This window comes from Tubulanus polymorphus, chromosome 12 (genome assembly GCF_964204645.1).
Source record: "Tubulanus polymorphus chromosome 12, tnTubPoly1.2, whole genome shotgun sequence".
NCBI lineage: Eukaryota > Metazoa > Nemertea > Palaeonemertea > Tubulaniformes > Tubulanidae > Tubulanus > Tubulanus polymorphus.
Genome location: NC_134036.1, coordinates 561,720 through 577,454, shown reverse-complemented (window position 1 = coordinate 577,454; position 15,735 = coordinate 561,720). Strand labels below are relative to the sequence as shown.

Below are 15,735 nucleotides of genomic sequence, written 5' to 3'. Positions count from 1 at the left end.
TGGATCCAAAAGATTCTTTCAGATTTGTGATCAGCATCCCAAAATACATGTCTATACTAAATTTCATCGTAATCGGAGACAAAAAATTCAAATGCTTAGTTAATCGTTTAAAACTACTATACCCGGCCCGACGTATGCAGAAATTCGATCGGGTAACCGTATAGTGCTGCCACCAACCGCTAACCCGTCTAAGTCCCACATCCGTACTATTACTGTAGTCCCATTACCGGATTTACCTACAACCGGAGAAACCTAGTCGAGTCTATTATGAATAGGGGTGATCATTTATGATAAAATTATGTTTTTTGCAAATAATCCTTAAAATCTAAATATAGTTTATCAGAATATCACTAAAGCGATCTAATTTATCTATTCTTATTCTTTATTTAAATTAAAACTGAGATAAATACTAAATTTGACCTTTAATCGCAGTATCCGATATCTGTCTCCCCTAGTAACTGAGATCCGCGTCCCTGACAACAAATAATCAACATTTGAATAGAATTTTACCTCTAAAATCGTTCATATCGGCTTTAACTTATACAGACATCGAAAATGGTGAGTTCTAATTCATAGAATAAATATGCGAGTATTTTCTAAACGGAACATTTAGAATCCACAGCCTTTCGATCGCTCGTAATTTTTATATTTCTCCCTTCTTTCTTGTAAACTCAACAAACTCAATTTTATTGACGACTGCTGCATCCGATCCAGTTTCCTTGCAGCCTCCGTCCGTCCATCATTTGTAGTATGAAACTGGTTTGATCTACAGTCAAAATCGGTTTAACAAATACTGCCGACTGCTTCTGTTCGTGTTCACACTCTTGACTTAATCCTAACCCAGACATTTTTCAGAAGAGAACAAATTTGCTCAAACTCGAATGCAATGAAAATATCCTCTTCATAACGCCATATTTTTCATTGATCTCAACAGTGACTTTTATGGTATATTCTAAAAGTTGATTTCTATAACGAAGTGGATTCTATTATTTTTAGACGACCGTCCGTCGCACTCAGCACTCGTCGGTGCAGCAGCAAACTCGTCGTCAGGAAGAGATGCGCGAGGACACTCTGAAACAGCTGCGAGATCAGCAGCTGCTCGAGGCGAACGTCGCCAGCCGGGAACGCGTCGAAAACAAACGCATGATCCGTTACATGGAACTGGAACGTCGGGAACGCGAAATGGAAGAAGCAATCCTGACCGTAAGTTCCATTTTCCTAAGATTGCGGAAAATTAGATGGATTTAACTTTGCGATATTTCAACATTTTGATATCGTAACATTTCGATATTTCTGTTTCAGGCCGAAAGAAATCGTCAAATCAAAGAGGATCAGAAAGAAATGGAATCGCGTCTGGCCTCGGAACTCGAGCGGATAAAACTTCAGGAAGCGAAAGAGGAAAAACTACGGCAGCAAATCAGAGAAAATAGGTAGAAATATTGATATATCCTCAAAAATCTCACATAATTTCAATAGAAAAATTTAAAAATTGAACTTTTGAAGTTTTTTTGGCAATTATTGAACTCGAGTCAAATCGGAGACATTGGGCAGGAATATTGAAATATCTTTTTTAGGGGGGGCAGGGAGGGGGCCTCATGATATCCAGAGCTGACTTAACTGACTGAATTGTCGAACTGGGTTTTTTCAAAAATTCACTTCAAAAGTTTGTTGTAATTGTCAACAAAAAAAGAAATAAATTTATGTTTGAATATTTCAGTATTGAATTACGTGAAACGGAGGCTAAACTGAAAGCGGCTTACATGGCTAAAGAACTCGAGGCCCAACGAGCTGAGAAAGAGGCTTTGAAATACGACGTGACGGCTCGCGACGCGGAGATCGCCCAACAACGTAAGGAGGAATACGAGAGGGCGCAAGAGGCGGAGAGAGAGGCGGAGAAAGCCCGATACGCCGCCCAGGTCCGATATCAACAAGAGTTAGAAACACAACTAGAGGTAAGTATCAGCCCTGCGGCACACTACCCGCCCCGTCGCGCCCTGCGGCACACTACCCACCCCGTCGCGCCCTATCTGATTGAATCTAGTCAGTTATGGGAATAGGGATTTTTGTAAGAATCATCGTTAAATATGTTCTTTTTTTTTTGTTCAGGAGCAAGAAAGGCAAAAACAAGAGGCTTATGAAGAACTGCTCAAAGATAAACTCATCATCGATGAAATCGCTCGTAAAATTTACGAAGAAGATCAAAGGTAGGGAGACCGAGTGTCCCTGATATCGAGAGTTATTCGAATTTTAAATATAACTGATTTGTCTATTGAGATGTGTCATTTTCAATAAGATTCGCTGTTGTAGATTAACTACGATGTTCGGTCAGTTTTCTGTTTAAATTTCAAATATAACTGATTCGTTTGTTGATTCAGAGATCGCGAGTTACAGAAAGAGAAGCGCCTGGCGACGCAACGTTATATCGAAGAGTTCAAACAGAAACGAGCCGAGTGGAAGGAACGCGAGGAGGAACGTTACGCGGAGGAGAACCGTAAAATACAGGAGTACGCGGAAACGATGAAAACACGCGAGGCCGATCACCAGGAGAAGAAACGTCTGCGCGAGGAGGCGAAGGCGAACGTTCAGGAAACGCTCGCCGAACAGATCGCCGAAAAGGAACGTCTGAGAACGGAGATGGAACGTATACGAACGGAGTTGTATCTCGAGGAACAGGAGGAGGCCGATCGACAGAAGGAACGCGATCTCATCGAGAAACAGTTCCGCGCGCGTGTCGAGTTACAACGCGTTCACGCCGAACAGATGAGATATAAACTAATGAGAGAAGAGGCGGAAAGAGAGGAAGAGAATGAGATGAGGAAACAGGTCGAGAAATTAATAATCTTCATCCTCTGTTCTATAGATCAAAATATCACAAATAAAATCATCGTCAGTTCTATAGATCGGGAACTTTCAGTTCCACAAAATATCACAAATGAAAGCTCTATTATTACAGTTAAACAGACACCAAGTCCTAGGCCAAGTTGCTTGATTATAACTTTAAAAGTGGTCTTAAATCTTAAGACTGTTCTAATTAGATTAGCTATAGTGCTAAGTTGTTCTAAGACTGGTCTTGAATTTATGCTATGATTATGCAACTGGCCCCTAGTATATAAAGCCTAGCCTAGGCTTTGGTCTTTCAGTAAGCTGAATGTTAACCTTTAAACAAACCTTCGAACAACAGACTATTCGGTTGTCATAGTAATGGCTGTTTATTGTTGTAGTTATTGGCGAAGTTCGCAGAAGACGATCGTATCGAACAGATGAACGCTCAGCGGCGTCGTATGAAACAAGAGGAACACAAACGGGCCGTCGAAAAACTGTTACAGGAACGACGAGAACAGTTCGCTCAGGATAAGGTCAGTAGATGGCGCTGTTTGATACCAGCGAAAATCATCTGAATTTGAATGCCTTAATAGTTTATGATACGTATTAATTACTTTGTTATATTTTATAAAGAAAAGTTTATATTTTCTGTTTCGTTTTGCAACCCTAATATTTTCTGTTTCCCCCTGATTCCCTAGCGCTGTCGCCACTGCGGCTAACTGTCGATCATTGTTGTTGCTGTTTCCTAGGAACGAGAATTGGAAGAGAGACGAATGGAAGAAAGAATGGAACAATTACGTTTACAGATCATCGAAGAGGAAAGACAGAGATTAATCAGAGAACACGCGCATAAATTAATCGGATATTTACCGAAGGTAAGTGACTCTAAAATACTTAGGGGGCGCTCCAGTTGCTGAATAGTTGTTTAGAGTTAACCAGTGGATAGATGATGTAGTGAAAATTAAAACTTCATAGTTACTACCGTATTTATCCACATGTTTTCTTTAACTAACTTTTCAGGTGGTCCAGTTCCACAGTTCCGAGTTAAGATTTGACCCCGAGTTAACTCATTGAAAATGAACTAATTTTAACTCAGAGTTAACTTTAACTCACAACTGTGGAACTGGGTTTTGCAGCCTCTGAACATTCAGACTGACTGATGTTCGTTTTACATAGGTTTACAACTCTTTCAATGCTGACTGATTAATACCCTCAAGTGCTAGAGATGAATTGAACATGTTTTCATGAGATATTCATAAGATCTTCATAAGATCATAATCCATTAAGCATCTTAATAGAATATTGCCTCTCATAAGAAAAGTTAATATAGTAAACGTTGATCGCTGATGATCACTTTATTGCTATTTAATTACAGGGCGTCATTCGCGATCAAGACGATCTAATGCTGTTACCTGAAGACGCGCGTAAACATTACCAACCTAAAGAAGTCGATCCGTTCGATGAGACGCACTGGGACTTTAAGGGCTAATTGCTAATTAGTAATAAATCTAATTAATAAATTGGTAATTGAATTTTTTGTGTAAAACGAAGGAGGATTTTATTTCTTAACTCACATTCCGAATTTCTGAAGCCCCTACTTAAAATAACTGTGATCCTATCCTACTGATGAACGTTCACTTGCCACAGTTTGATTCTATCTCCGTCTTGTATGAGTGCGTGTGTGAGAGAGAGAGAAGTCAGACTCCATGGAGTCATTTGTTAATGTGTGTGAACATAGATAGAATGACTTTTGAGAAGTCGTATTGATATTGAAATGTAAATGGAATGTTTACCGTGTAAATAAACTTAATAATGACTGAAGAAAAATTTGACTTATGTTTTTTCCTCGTGTGTTTCAAATAAATATTCAAAGTTTGATCGAAAAGAATTTAGAAATTCAGAATGGAATCATCCTCGTACCCAGGACAGTGTCGCAGTCAGACTCAAAAAGTCCCTCAGATAGTCGGACTCAGGACAGGACGGTCTCTCAGAGTGGATACACTAGGATCGTAGAGCGACGGAGATCACTGTGGAGGCAGAGGACTGAGTGAAGGTCTGTTAATGTTAGTGTCTGATGAACCGCAGAGACCACTGTGGATACAAAAACACTGCCAGGACTGGGTGAACCCAGAACTTAAGTTTGAGACCAGTCATTGTCGAGACTGATCAGCTAGGCACCGACTACACAAAACAGGAACGATTCAGAGATTGATCACTAATCCTAGGCTGCATAACTTCATGAGTTCTGCTTAGTTTTAAATTAGCATAATCTTCGACTTAGTGATGGCCACAGTCCAGGTGCTGCCACTGACAATATGCAAATGAGTTTGATGATTGGCTTATTTTGTCCACTTGTCACCCCTTGTAATTTGAAATAATCTGATTTAGATGTTAGAAGTATCTGACATCTATTTGATATTACCAATCTATCTATTTGTGGAGGTCTCATTAAAGTAAAAGAAAACTATCAGTGAAATAGTAGTGAAATTCTTACCTTTCTATTCTTTCTGATGATGGTTGATGATATCTGTTTAATGCTTTTTCCTTTGAATCAATCTTGTGAGTGTCATGAAATTAGTCTAATCGATCCTCTCCAATCAAGTCATTCCTTACAAAAAACTATTAACACAGACAATATACCAGTATCCAAATAGTTATTTCACTATATCCATGAACGTTGTGTTACAGTTGCTCCAAAAATTGACTGCAATAAGGGGACTTCTGCCGGTCTATGATGATGGGACTGCTGGCATGCTTCCCACTACCGCTGGTCCTTTATCCACTTATCCACCGAGAGGACTGCTGGGCTACTTGTTCACTGGTAGAACTGCTGTGCTTCTTATCCACAGAGGTGGCTGCTGACTAATGGACTGCAGGACAGCTGACTTATCCACTGTGGGTCGGGACTATGGACTCGCCAAACAGATGAATGTACACCTCTATCTAACTATATAAGTCTTAGATAGATATACGAATAAGTTTGACCCATAAGATGAAAGAAGTGGATATGAATTGATTCATTGAAGTGAAGTCAGTCAGGCTTGGTAGCTGGGTCACCGACTGACCTCAGATTACAATATATAATCCATACTAGATACAAAACAGTGTTAAATATAGGATTAATAGTTTATTATTGCAATCATTGATTGAAATTAGATGGAAAAAAAAACAACATTATATTTACATACCCCACATTTACATAAATTTACATAATTCCAACAGACACACGCGTGCGATTATAATAATGATATCATTCATTTACATATTACAACAATATACGTCCACCAATCAAACTTCACAAATTCAATCACATGACTCGAATTTACATATAATATATACCGGTAAAGGTACCGTAGAATATTGATTATTTACATAAATGCAAATGACGCGCGTGGCTAATTTACATATTAAGTACACATAGATGACAACAAGGATGAATAAATTTACATAATGATTAGACAAAAATCGATGCGCGACCTTTGACTATAAACCGAAGGTCGCGACTACTTCGGCTTACCGTCACCAGGTGGCGCTGAACCGGTCACGTTCTACTGACTAAAAATTTATGTCGTCGATATTTACAAATAATCGTTAGCACAGAAACTATTTACAATTAATTAGCTAATTGACTTTCTAATGATTAATAAGTGGACAGAATAATTAGCTAATTACCTACAATCATTATCTATGTATATCTGACTAAAACATGTTTAAATTATTCCCAGTTTCACACTCTGTACAACGAAACTGATATCATCAGAATTAAATATCGGTTTTATAATAATTAATAATAATAAATTAAATATAATTAATTAGCCATCTATCTGATAATTATCATTACTAAATATTCAAAATAGCGTCGTTACCTTTTTCAGAACTCACTGTTTAAATATTCCGTGAGGTCTAACAAAATTAAGACGACTTCTACATTGAAAATAAATGCAATTTTCCGTTAACAGACCAGCTGTCCGGTTAAATCAAGACAGACCTTTTAAAAACTGGATATCTATAAAACATCCGTGCTTCCAATGCCCCGAACCCCTCAGACAAAAATTCTGCGCAATTCAAAAAAACTATTGTCATTAAAACACACGAATAAAACAATAAATTGATCATGTCAAGAGACTGGTTTAATTAAGATTATTCAGGTTTAAATAAATTAAGTAGAAAATTTTGGGGCTGTATAAAAATTGACGTAAGTAAATGATAAACCAGAAACGATATACGAAGTGTTGATATGACGATAAAAATGATCCAAAAATGGTATGGAAAAAACTCCCCGCTATATTCAGTATCAAAAACAGTGTAAATGCGTAAAAAAAACTGTCCTAAAAACAGTTCAAAAAGTGATACTTGTTATAATAGGTTTTAAGACAATATCAGGAAAAAATCTCCGTAAAAATCTACCAATTGTATAATGTTCGCTAAATGCAAAATAATTTGGCAGAAATGACATAAACATGCCGAACACCTCCCCGCTGGCCCACTGACCCCCTAGTATGTGTAAAAAGGTCTGGCAATGACAGCACCCCCTAGTGAGAAGGGGATCGCACAGTGGGAGCGTTGACACTAACTACAGAAACTGCAAAACTGCAGTTCAATTAACACTAACAATTACCTAATTACAGGCACCCAGTGTTTGAACTCCAGGTTCAAATAACCTAATTACAGGCACCCAGTGTTTGAACTCCAGGTTCAAATAACCTAATTACAGGCACCCAGTGTTTGAACTCTAGTTCAAATTGGAACAAAGAAATCTCACAAATCATTATCTTATAATATCAAATATCATAGCAGATCGGGATCTAGTTCCACAGTTCTCTTAATGAGTTTAACTAAACTTAAAAGGAAACTTCGGAAATCATTTTCATACTTTTAGAAATTAGGTGCAAAACTCAGTAATTTTTGGACAGTAGAACTAACTGTAATTCGGATGACTAGGGGATTGCCCCCAGATTTCTTCAAATTAAGTAAAATTTTAATTCACGAATGAGAGTTTCCACGGTTCCAGGTAAAATGAACCAAATACTTCATCAGAATTAAGTGAAAATCTGGATTGTAAATTCCGAATTGGGCAAGTTCAACTGTATTATATCTATCTAAAGGATCAGAAATATTTTGAAGTAATGTTCACAACAAATTTCACTAGAGTAATTGCTCAAAGGATTAGTAATATACGCTCACTTTCTATAGGCGCAATCCCAGGTGAGGAGGTGATATGAAGGGTTATACAGAACAGGAAGGAAATCCTAAATAACACTATTACATCACTGTATAATTAAACGCTATTAACCCTCTACGCTCTGATAGCCACAGTCTCTCTATACCTTCATACATTATCGGTTTTACATTTTCTAATCCCGACAATACCCACTATTATCAATAGGAGACATGTCATTCTAGCCATTCTACACCTCAGGCTGTTTATCTTAGGTACATTTATGCCCAGCAGGAAATGCCCGAAGCTTTATTGATGTCATATATATATAATATATGTGTCTACATCTATTTGTTCTTTGTGGTGTCAGAAGATTAAACTCAAATTCTCAGCGAGAGGCAGTTTGTGTGAATTACCTGATTTACAAAATGTTGAGATTGAAAGATTGTACGGAAGCTCGAGAAATCGAAAAAGATAATGACAATTTACTAAGAGATGCATTAGTAATTTACAAGAGATTGTCAAAGATAGTTAACTGATGAACTGAACTAAATAAATATGTTTAAGAAAATTGGACAAAGCTTTTGAAAATAAGTTTCAAAATTTTGAAGTTTCAAAAATTATTTCGGCTTCCTTTTCGTTATTTTTTCTGGCGAATCATTCAAACGAAAACTGAATGAATCGCGAGAATTTGAATCGAACCGATTCATCGCGAAAAAATCGAAAGCATGAAAAGGAAGCCTGAAAATAACTTGAGCGAGAAAAATGACGAATTATTGAAATACATGTATTTTTAAATATTTCGAAAAGTCTTGATTTAATAGTATTGATAATAAATTCTTGGTTCACGAGGAACCAAGAATTTGTCGAAATTAAACCAACAAATAATATCCTAGCTCAATCTGATTAATATCCTAGCTCAATCTAGGACGATTACGACAAAAATAGAGATTTCCTGACTTTCTGTAAAATCTGAATAGCAACAAAATGGTTTGAAAACTTACAACGCATAAACACCACTGAGTCCTCAATTCAATTTCACAAAAATCTTAAACAATCATTTTGTTATAAATTCAATCTTTTTAAGGACTAGCATTTAGGAGTTTAATTTGATGTTTTGAGAACCAGCTGACCCTAAACCCTCAAATAAACCTATCCCTTATTTTGAAATTCCATACATAGTTCACTGATATGTCAAAACATTGAATCTTATTTGTTAAACGATAGCACAAATAAACTATATCTATATTACACTACATTATAAACCTAACACTAATTAGGTTAATTAAACGCTAATTAATTATCGTGTCATCTCGTTGTCACGGTGCGACTGTATTTATTCGATGTTAAATTCTCCACGATGAAAACGTCCGTATCGGGCGTTAAAGCGCCCTCTGGCGGTACGACCTGATTCTGATCGGAAGTCGATCGCCTCGTCGACGACGGCGGCGCCACCTGTCCTCCGCCGATCGAACTGCCGAATATTCCGGCGAACTCGTTACGTATAAGATCGGCCGGTGATAACGCTCGTTGTTGCCGTAGCGACGGGTCGTCACCAGAATCGACGTCTCCGCTCTGATTGAAATATTGAGTATCGAAATCTCTCAAAACGTCCAACGTCGACTGTAATTCATCGCTCACGTTTAAACCGCTACTAGCTCCCCCTGGTGGTGGCTGTTGTTGATTAGCTCCCCCTGGTGGCGGTTGAGTGTTGACTTTAACGGCTCGCCCGGGACTGAGTTTCTGTGTCCGCGGGCCCGGACGGCCCGGTGTATTTGAAGCCGGCTGATTGGTTACCGGTGTGATATGTCTATAAGACGGAGGTAAATTACTCCAATAGTTCGGTTGTTGGCATAGCGATTGCTGCTGCTGCTGCTGCTGATCGGATGATGGATATATATTCGGTGATTGAGGACACATCATATCATTGATCTGCTGCGGTCGGTAGTGTTGAGGATGACCGGTGGGGGCGCCACCAGACATACGACGATGTTGACTATTATAACTCGGAGGAGGCGGGGCTAAGCCTCGTTCCGACGCTCGACTCATCGCGCCCCACGCTTGTTCCGCGGCGTAACGGTTGCCTAGCGACGAGGCAGACGACGTCATTGTTACGGCCGACGATGATTTCACTGATGTACCGGCATCTTGTGGCGACACCTGGTGGTGAGACGGTGGACGCGGACTCCGTTCCGGACTGAGTGATTGCGGACTCGGTACGGTCGCTGTAGACTGCGGGTAGTTCAGGAATGTTTTTGATTGGTTCCCGCCTGCTGCTGCTGCTGCTGCCATCAACTTCTTCGAATCTTTCTTTTTCGCGTGCTGCGGCGGACGACCTTGAAACTGAGCCGCATGCTCGTAATATTCACCGAATGAAGGTCGTCGTCGTTGAGGACTCGATTGTTGTTGTTGTTGCTGCGGCGACGGATGACTCATATACATATCGACGGAGCCCTCTGGTGGCGGCGGATGAAACGATTGAACGGAACTAGTCGGTACGAACCCGGCAGACGCGTTGCTACCGGCGACTAACGGACTCATCGGTAATTGTGATTGTTGTTGAGCGGATTGCGCGGCCGACGCTCGGAGGTGAGCCGTGTTTTTAAACGGTGTCGGAGGATCGAGTAGTTCTAACTGCGTGTAATGAGGTGTTTGAGGTAATCCGGAGGGATGTATAAACTGTCCTCCTCCGCCGGAGCGACTCCGATTCATTCCTCCTCCGTCGCTCGAATCGAGCGGATTCGCACCCGAGTTCAAGAATTCTAATAGCGAATCGTTTTCTAAACTGCTGATGCTGAGGTCGTCGATCGAGAGTCGACTGGTCGAGGTCGTAACGCTCGTGTTTAAACCGGCCGGAGCTGGAGGGATGAACACGTCGACACATTTCGGCGTTCCCGGCTGATCCTGCGATTCCTGTATCTGTCGTTTACTGGCGCTCTGCGGTTCCCCGCCCGATCGTCCGCGCGGACGTTTCATATTCGCGTTGAAATTCTCGAACGTGAATTTCTGTTGAATCTGCGTCGGAGTCATCGGACCGCCGGTCATGTGACCACGCTGTTGCTGGGCGTCGCGCGATTCTTTCAGTATCGCCGACACCGGTCTCATATCGTTAAGGAATGGATTGTTGATCTGATCGACGCTCTCCGGCCCGAAACCTCGCGCCTCTTTCAACATGCTCGATACGGTTTTCCCCGTCGGACATTTCGGTTTTATCGGAGTGAATTTACGTTTAGTCGGAGATGGTTGTATTTGAGGAATGTGTAATTGCGGAACCATCAGCCCGCCGTCCGACGGTTTCGTCGGTGTTTGTAGAACGCTCTCGTGATGCTGCTGCTGCTGCTGACCGCCGGCTCCACCGCGACCTGGAATATGTTGTATCTGCGGTGGCGCCATCTGTTGTTGTAGATACTCGGGCGGAGGTGGATACATGTGAGATTGTAGTTCACCTTTCAGAATCGATTCTAACCGAGGATGTTCCGGTTTAGAGAGTTGTTTCGGAGCGCCACCTATCGGCCCTGGTGTAACTGGACTGTTGGTCGTAACCGGTATAAACGCGCTGCGCGGAGACGGATCCAGATTCCCGCGTGGATGCATTGGATACGGTAATCCCGGGTCGCCACCTGGTGGCATGTTTTTAAACGGCGTCGGCGGGTCGAGTAACGGATTACCAAACGGCGTTCCCGGAGTTCCGAACGGAGTTCCCGGCGTTCCGGGCATCCCGTGACCGGGCGTCATCGGGAACTGTAACTGAGGCTGTCTCCACGCCATCGGATCGAACGCGGCGCCCTCTACGTGCATCGGTACGTGCGGCATTCCTCCGCCCATGTGCGGCGGCGGTATAAACGGCATCGGTCGACCGTGACCTTGTTGAGCAGACGGAGCCGTTGAGGAAATGGCCGAACTTTGCGTCGGTTGAACGGCGTTACACGTTCCGACCGGCGGACTGAACAGTTTAGTTTTAATCGAACGTCTGCGGTTGTTACCGGCGACGGCAGCGGCCGGTGCAGCTGCGGTCGTCGGTATCTGCTGCGGTTCTTGTTTTATCGTAGATTCCTCGCGCTGTTGTGCGATTTTACTCTTGGTTTCGCGCAGTAATTCACGTTCTTTGATTCGACGTTGAAGTTGTACTTGAGCTCCGCGACCGGAACTTTGACTAGCGAATAACGAGGAGACAGGCACTAAAACACACAAATACATAAACACTGTTAGTTCATCTTTAAAATCATTTGAATCTTGTGTCAAGTTCTAACAGAGAATGTGGGGCTGCAGTTTGTTCAAAAGTTTACCAGTGGATAGTTCATTATTACTATGGTATTTATCTTTTGAGCAACTGCAGCCTCTGAGGTTTACGACAAAACAGTATTGGAATTTGAAGAAAAAATCCACAACAACCAAGTGCAACTAATAGAAGGTTTTGACATTTCCGATTTTGAGCCAATGGATTTATTCTCTAAGAGACTACAGCAGTTATGGCTCAATGCACAAAATACATCACTATCAGTTCATATTCAATCATTTAAATCTATGGTTCAAGTTTTAACAGAGACCACAGATCTACAGTTGGTCAAAGGTTGGTTGTAGTTAACCAGTGGATATTGACAATTAAAACTTCGTTGTAACTATGGTATTTACGCCGGTTATCTTTAACCAATTTTTGACCAACTGACCCCACAAATAAAACAGGATCAGAATTTGGAGAAAAACTACACAATAACCGATTATAACTAATAGAGGATTTTGACAATTTGAGCCATTTTCGAAACGGAAAACTAGAGCAGATGTGGCTTACAGCATTTGGGTTGAAATGACAAAATCTTCTATTAGTTTTTTTTACTGGTGGGTTTTTCGTCAATTTAATGAGACATTGATTTGTTGGAACCGAGGTTTGAAGTTGTACGAGACAATGAGGAAACTTACTTTTCGAGCCGTTACTCGTGGCTGGTTTCTGCATGGCAGCCGTCAGCGCGAATGCCGCCGTTGATTTACTGTTCACGTAGAGATTACTGAGTAAATGTTCGGCCAGTTCTCGTACGTTGTTGAAACCGCGACCGAGCAAATTCTCAGCCCATTCACAAACCAACGCGATACACTCAGGCATCAGTTCATCTTCACCGCTCTTCTGTGGATCCTGAAATCACAACCAAACTTATTACAAACCGGGGCCAAGTGAAACAACTTACTTCATAATCATGTGATAGGGGGAATTGGAGTCACTTCGTAATGATGTCATAGGTGGAAATGAAGAGACACTTTCTAATGACGTCATAGGGGGAATTGAAGAGACACTTCGTAATGATGTCATAGGGGGAATTGAAGAGACACTTTCTAATGATGTCATAGGGGGAATTGAAGAGACACTTTCTAATGACGTCATAGGGGGAATTGAAGAGACTTTCTAATGATGTCATAGGGGGAAATGAAGAGTCACTTGGTAATGATGACATCATAGGTGGAATAGAAGAGAGTACTTACAGCGATTGGTTCGCACGTTTCTCCGAGGTCAGGTAACGACGGAGGTTGAAGTTCGACTTTCTTGCGTAGCCCGCTGTAACAATATTTTGATTGTCCGCGTTGACCTAGTCGCCGTGGTTTCACGTTAGGAAACGCGCGTTTCATCACTTTCCCGAAATCGGCCGTATTCAACGGTTTCATACAATTCGTCTCGCAATACATCCTACAATACAACATTCAAATATTCAAATTAACTATTGCAACAGTTAGTAACCATAGAGACTAAACGAAAATCTCTTAAAATGTTTGAAAATTCAAAAATACAGAATTCGAACTTAATCAAAATGACATACAACAATGCGGGCGGCTCGCGGAAACTACGGCAACACTTACTTGTAGTCGTCGTAGACTTCATCTTTGCGTAGACAAGTTTCGTTATCCTCCTCCAGGTGGCTCTGTATCCACGTAAACGCCTGAGCATGTTCGAGATTGGATAAATGCAGAGACGATGACGGAGTTCTGTAAAATACATAACACTCGCATTAATAATCAAACTTCGGTTCAGTTTTTACTTTTAGATTGAGATTTCACAATTACTTCTTAATTCTTGATTCTAAGATGAATTGAATTAATGAATTAAATTAAGTCGATTTAAGGATTGGACACATTTTTTTTGGAGAAACAACACAGGGCGGGTATGAACTAAAGACAGTCGGTGAAATATGTGATAAAAGTGGAAACATGGATCGAACTGATGCATAGCAGTATATAACTTGTGTACAGTATATAACTCATGTACATTATGTACTTATTTACAGTATTTCACAGTGTGGTCGATAAGTAAAAATATCAGATATATTCATTTATATGAAAAAAGCAGAATTTAGATACAGCATTCTTCAACGTAACAAAAATTTAAATTTTTGTCGATACATGCTATAAAAGTGAAATATGATACGTTGAGAGAATTTTGGCACATGCTAAATTTATTCGGTGACTCAAAATAAGATAAAATACAGTCGTGAATTATCTATTATTCATTACTTACGAATCTTCATCAAAATCATCACCAGAAATTATTGAACAACTGACGATTATTAATCAAGAAAATACGATCAACGTTTCATTTCTTCAAAAACAGATTTCAATTAGGATTTTACGTTAATTTCTATATCAGTTGTTCAGGTCCATTTTGACATTAAGACCACACAGATTTCACGAATTGAAAAAAATTGCAGTTGTATTTCAGAGTTTTTGTCAAATCATAGACTTTTCATTTTTGATTAAGGCCCTCTATTCAATTGACAGTGTAGATATATATGGATGCAGTTGCACAGTTGTCAGTGTTGGTTCTACTGAGACTTCATTTCAAGTTTCAATTGGTTGCAGATTCTGGAATTCTTTCCTGGTGCTCAATGTTAAGGGTTAAGTAGTGAGGGTAAATACTTACTGAGGAGGTAAATCCTTACTACGGGTACCGGTCGGTAGCTTGAGGTATAACAGCAGTTTTTCCACATCTGATAATTGACGAACGCTGTCCAGAATATCTTCAATACGTGACTTCGCATCTTCTCTGAAAATACACAACAAACAAAACATGTTTACAATATTCTATAGACCTTTAAATTATTTTCATACATTTGATAAGAATGAAATTTTCATGAGATTCAGTAAAATTCTAAATTTCTCAGTGGATTTTGAAGAACTAACTCCGACAAAAGCGATACTATTTTCTAACTAACTCTGATTGTATTTTTCTAGAATATAGCCGCGAGACGATTTGGCCCGGGCCAAATTGCCACGGATCAGGCCTGTGCCTAATTAGAGAGTGTGTTCACACGCAAACCATTCTCTCGATATTAAACAATGCTCAAACAAAGCAAAGTGGATCATTTCAGATGCCAGTTGCAATTCAAACGCAATCATTTGTCTGGTGCTAAAATTTGGCTCGGGCCTGGTCCGACGTTTTTGGTCGGGCCAGTTTGGCCCGGGTCAAAAATGCTTGGCTTATATGTCTATGAAATCGGACACAATTTGTTGAGGACAATTTATTTCTTTCTGTTCAGTAGTGTAGCCTTGAATCAAATTTCCCGGCTTCAGGTAATCACGATCTAGCGAGCCTCCTCCAGGGGGCTATACCCTTCAGTCAATGCGTCTATTGTCCCAATGTGAATGGTTTCGTGAATTGTTATATTCTTCGTTGAACAAACAGCTGTGAATGATGAATAATTTGATGTGCGTGAGACTCAAATATGTCATCAAACTAGAGACATGTACTAGAATACTACCAAAGGGTGATATCT

General features: G+C 40.3%; 2 protein-coding genes across 2 annotated transcripts in view; one reads left to right on the top strand and one right to left on the bottom strand.

The window, feature by feature from the left end:
- Nucleotides 1-5,325, bottom strand: part of LOC141913900 (pyruvate kinase PKM-like) — a 47,186-nt gene extending 41,861 nt beyond the window's left edge. Inside the window, exon 1 of the mRNA XM_074805111.1 lies at nucleotides 5,318-5,325. The gene's annotated coding sequence lies outside the window, so the exon portion shown is untranslated. The remainder of the gene's footprint in view (nucleotides 1-5,317) is intronic.
- LOC141913960 (meiosis-specific nuclear structural protein 1-like) lies at nucleotides 468-4,638 on the top strand. The gene is made up of 9 exons (XM_074805192.1): nucleotides 468-558; nucleotides 997-1,203; nucleotides 1,303-1,430; nucleotides 1,718-1,952; nucleotides 2,107-2,204; nucleotides 2,376-2,823; nucleotides 3,222-3,356; nucleotides 3,573-3,698; nucleotides 4,199-4,638. Exons 1-9 carry the CDS (start codon nucleotides 556-558, stop codon nucleotides 4,310-4,312), a joined length of 1,494 nt encoding a protein of 497 aa, XP_074661293.1. The 5' UTR covers nucleotides 468-555; the 3' UTR covers nucleotides 4,313-4,638.
- Nucleotides 5,326-15,735: the final 10,410 nt, after the last annotated feature.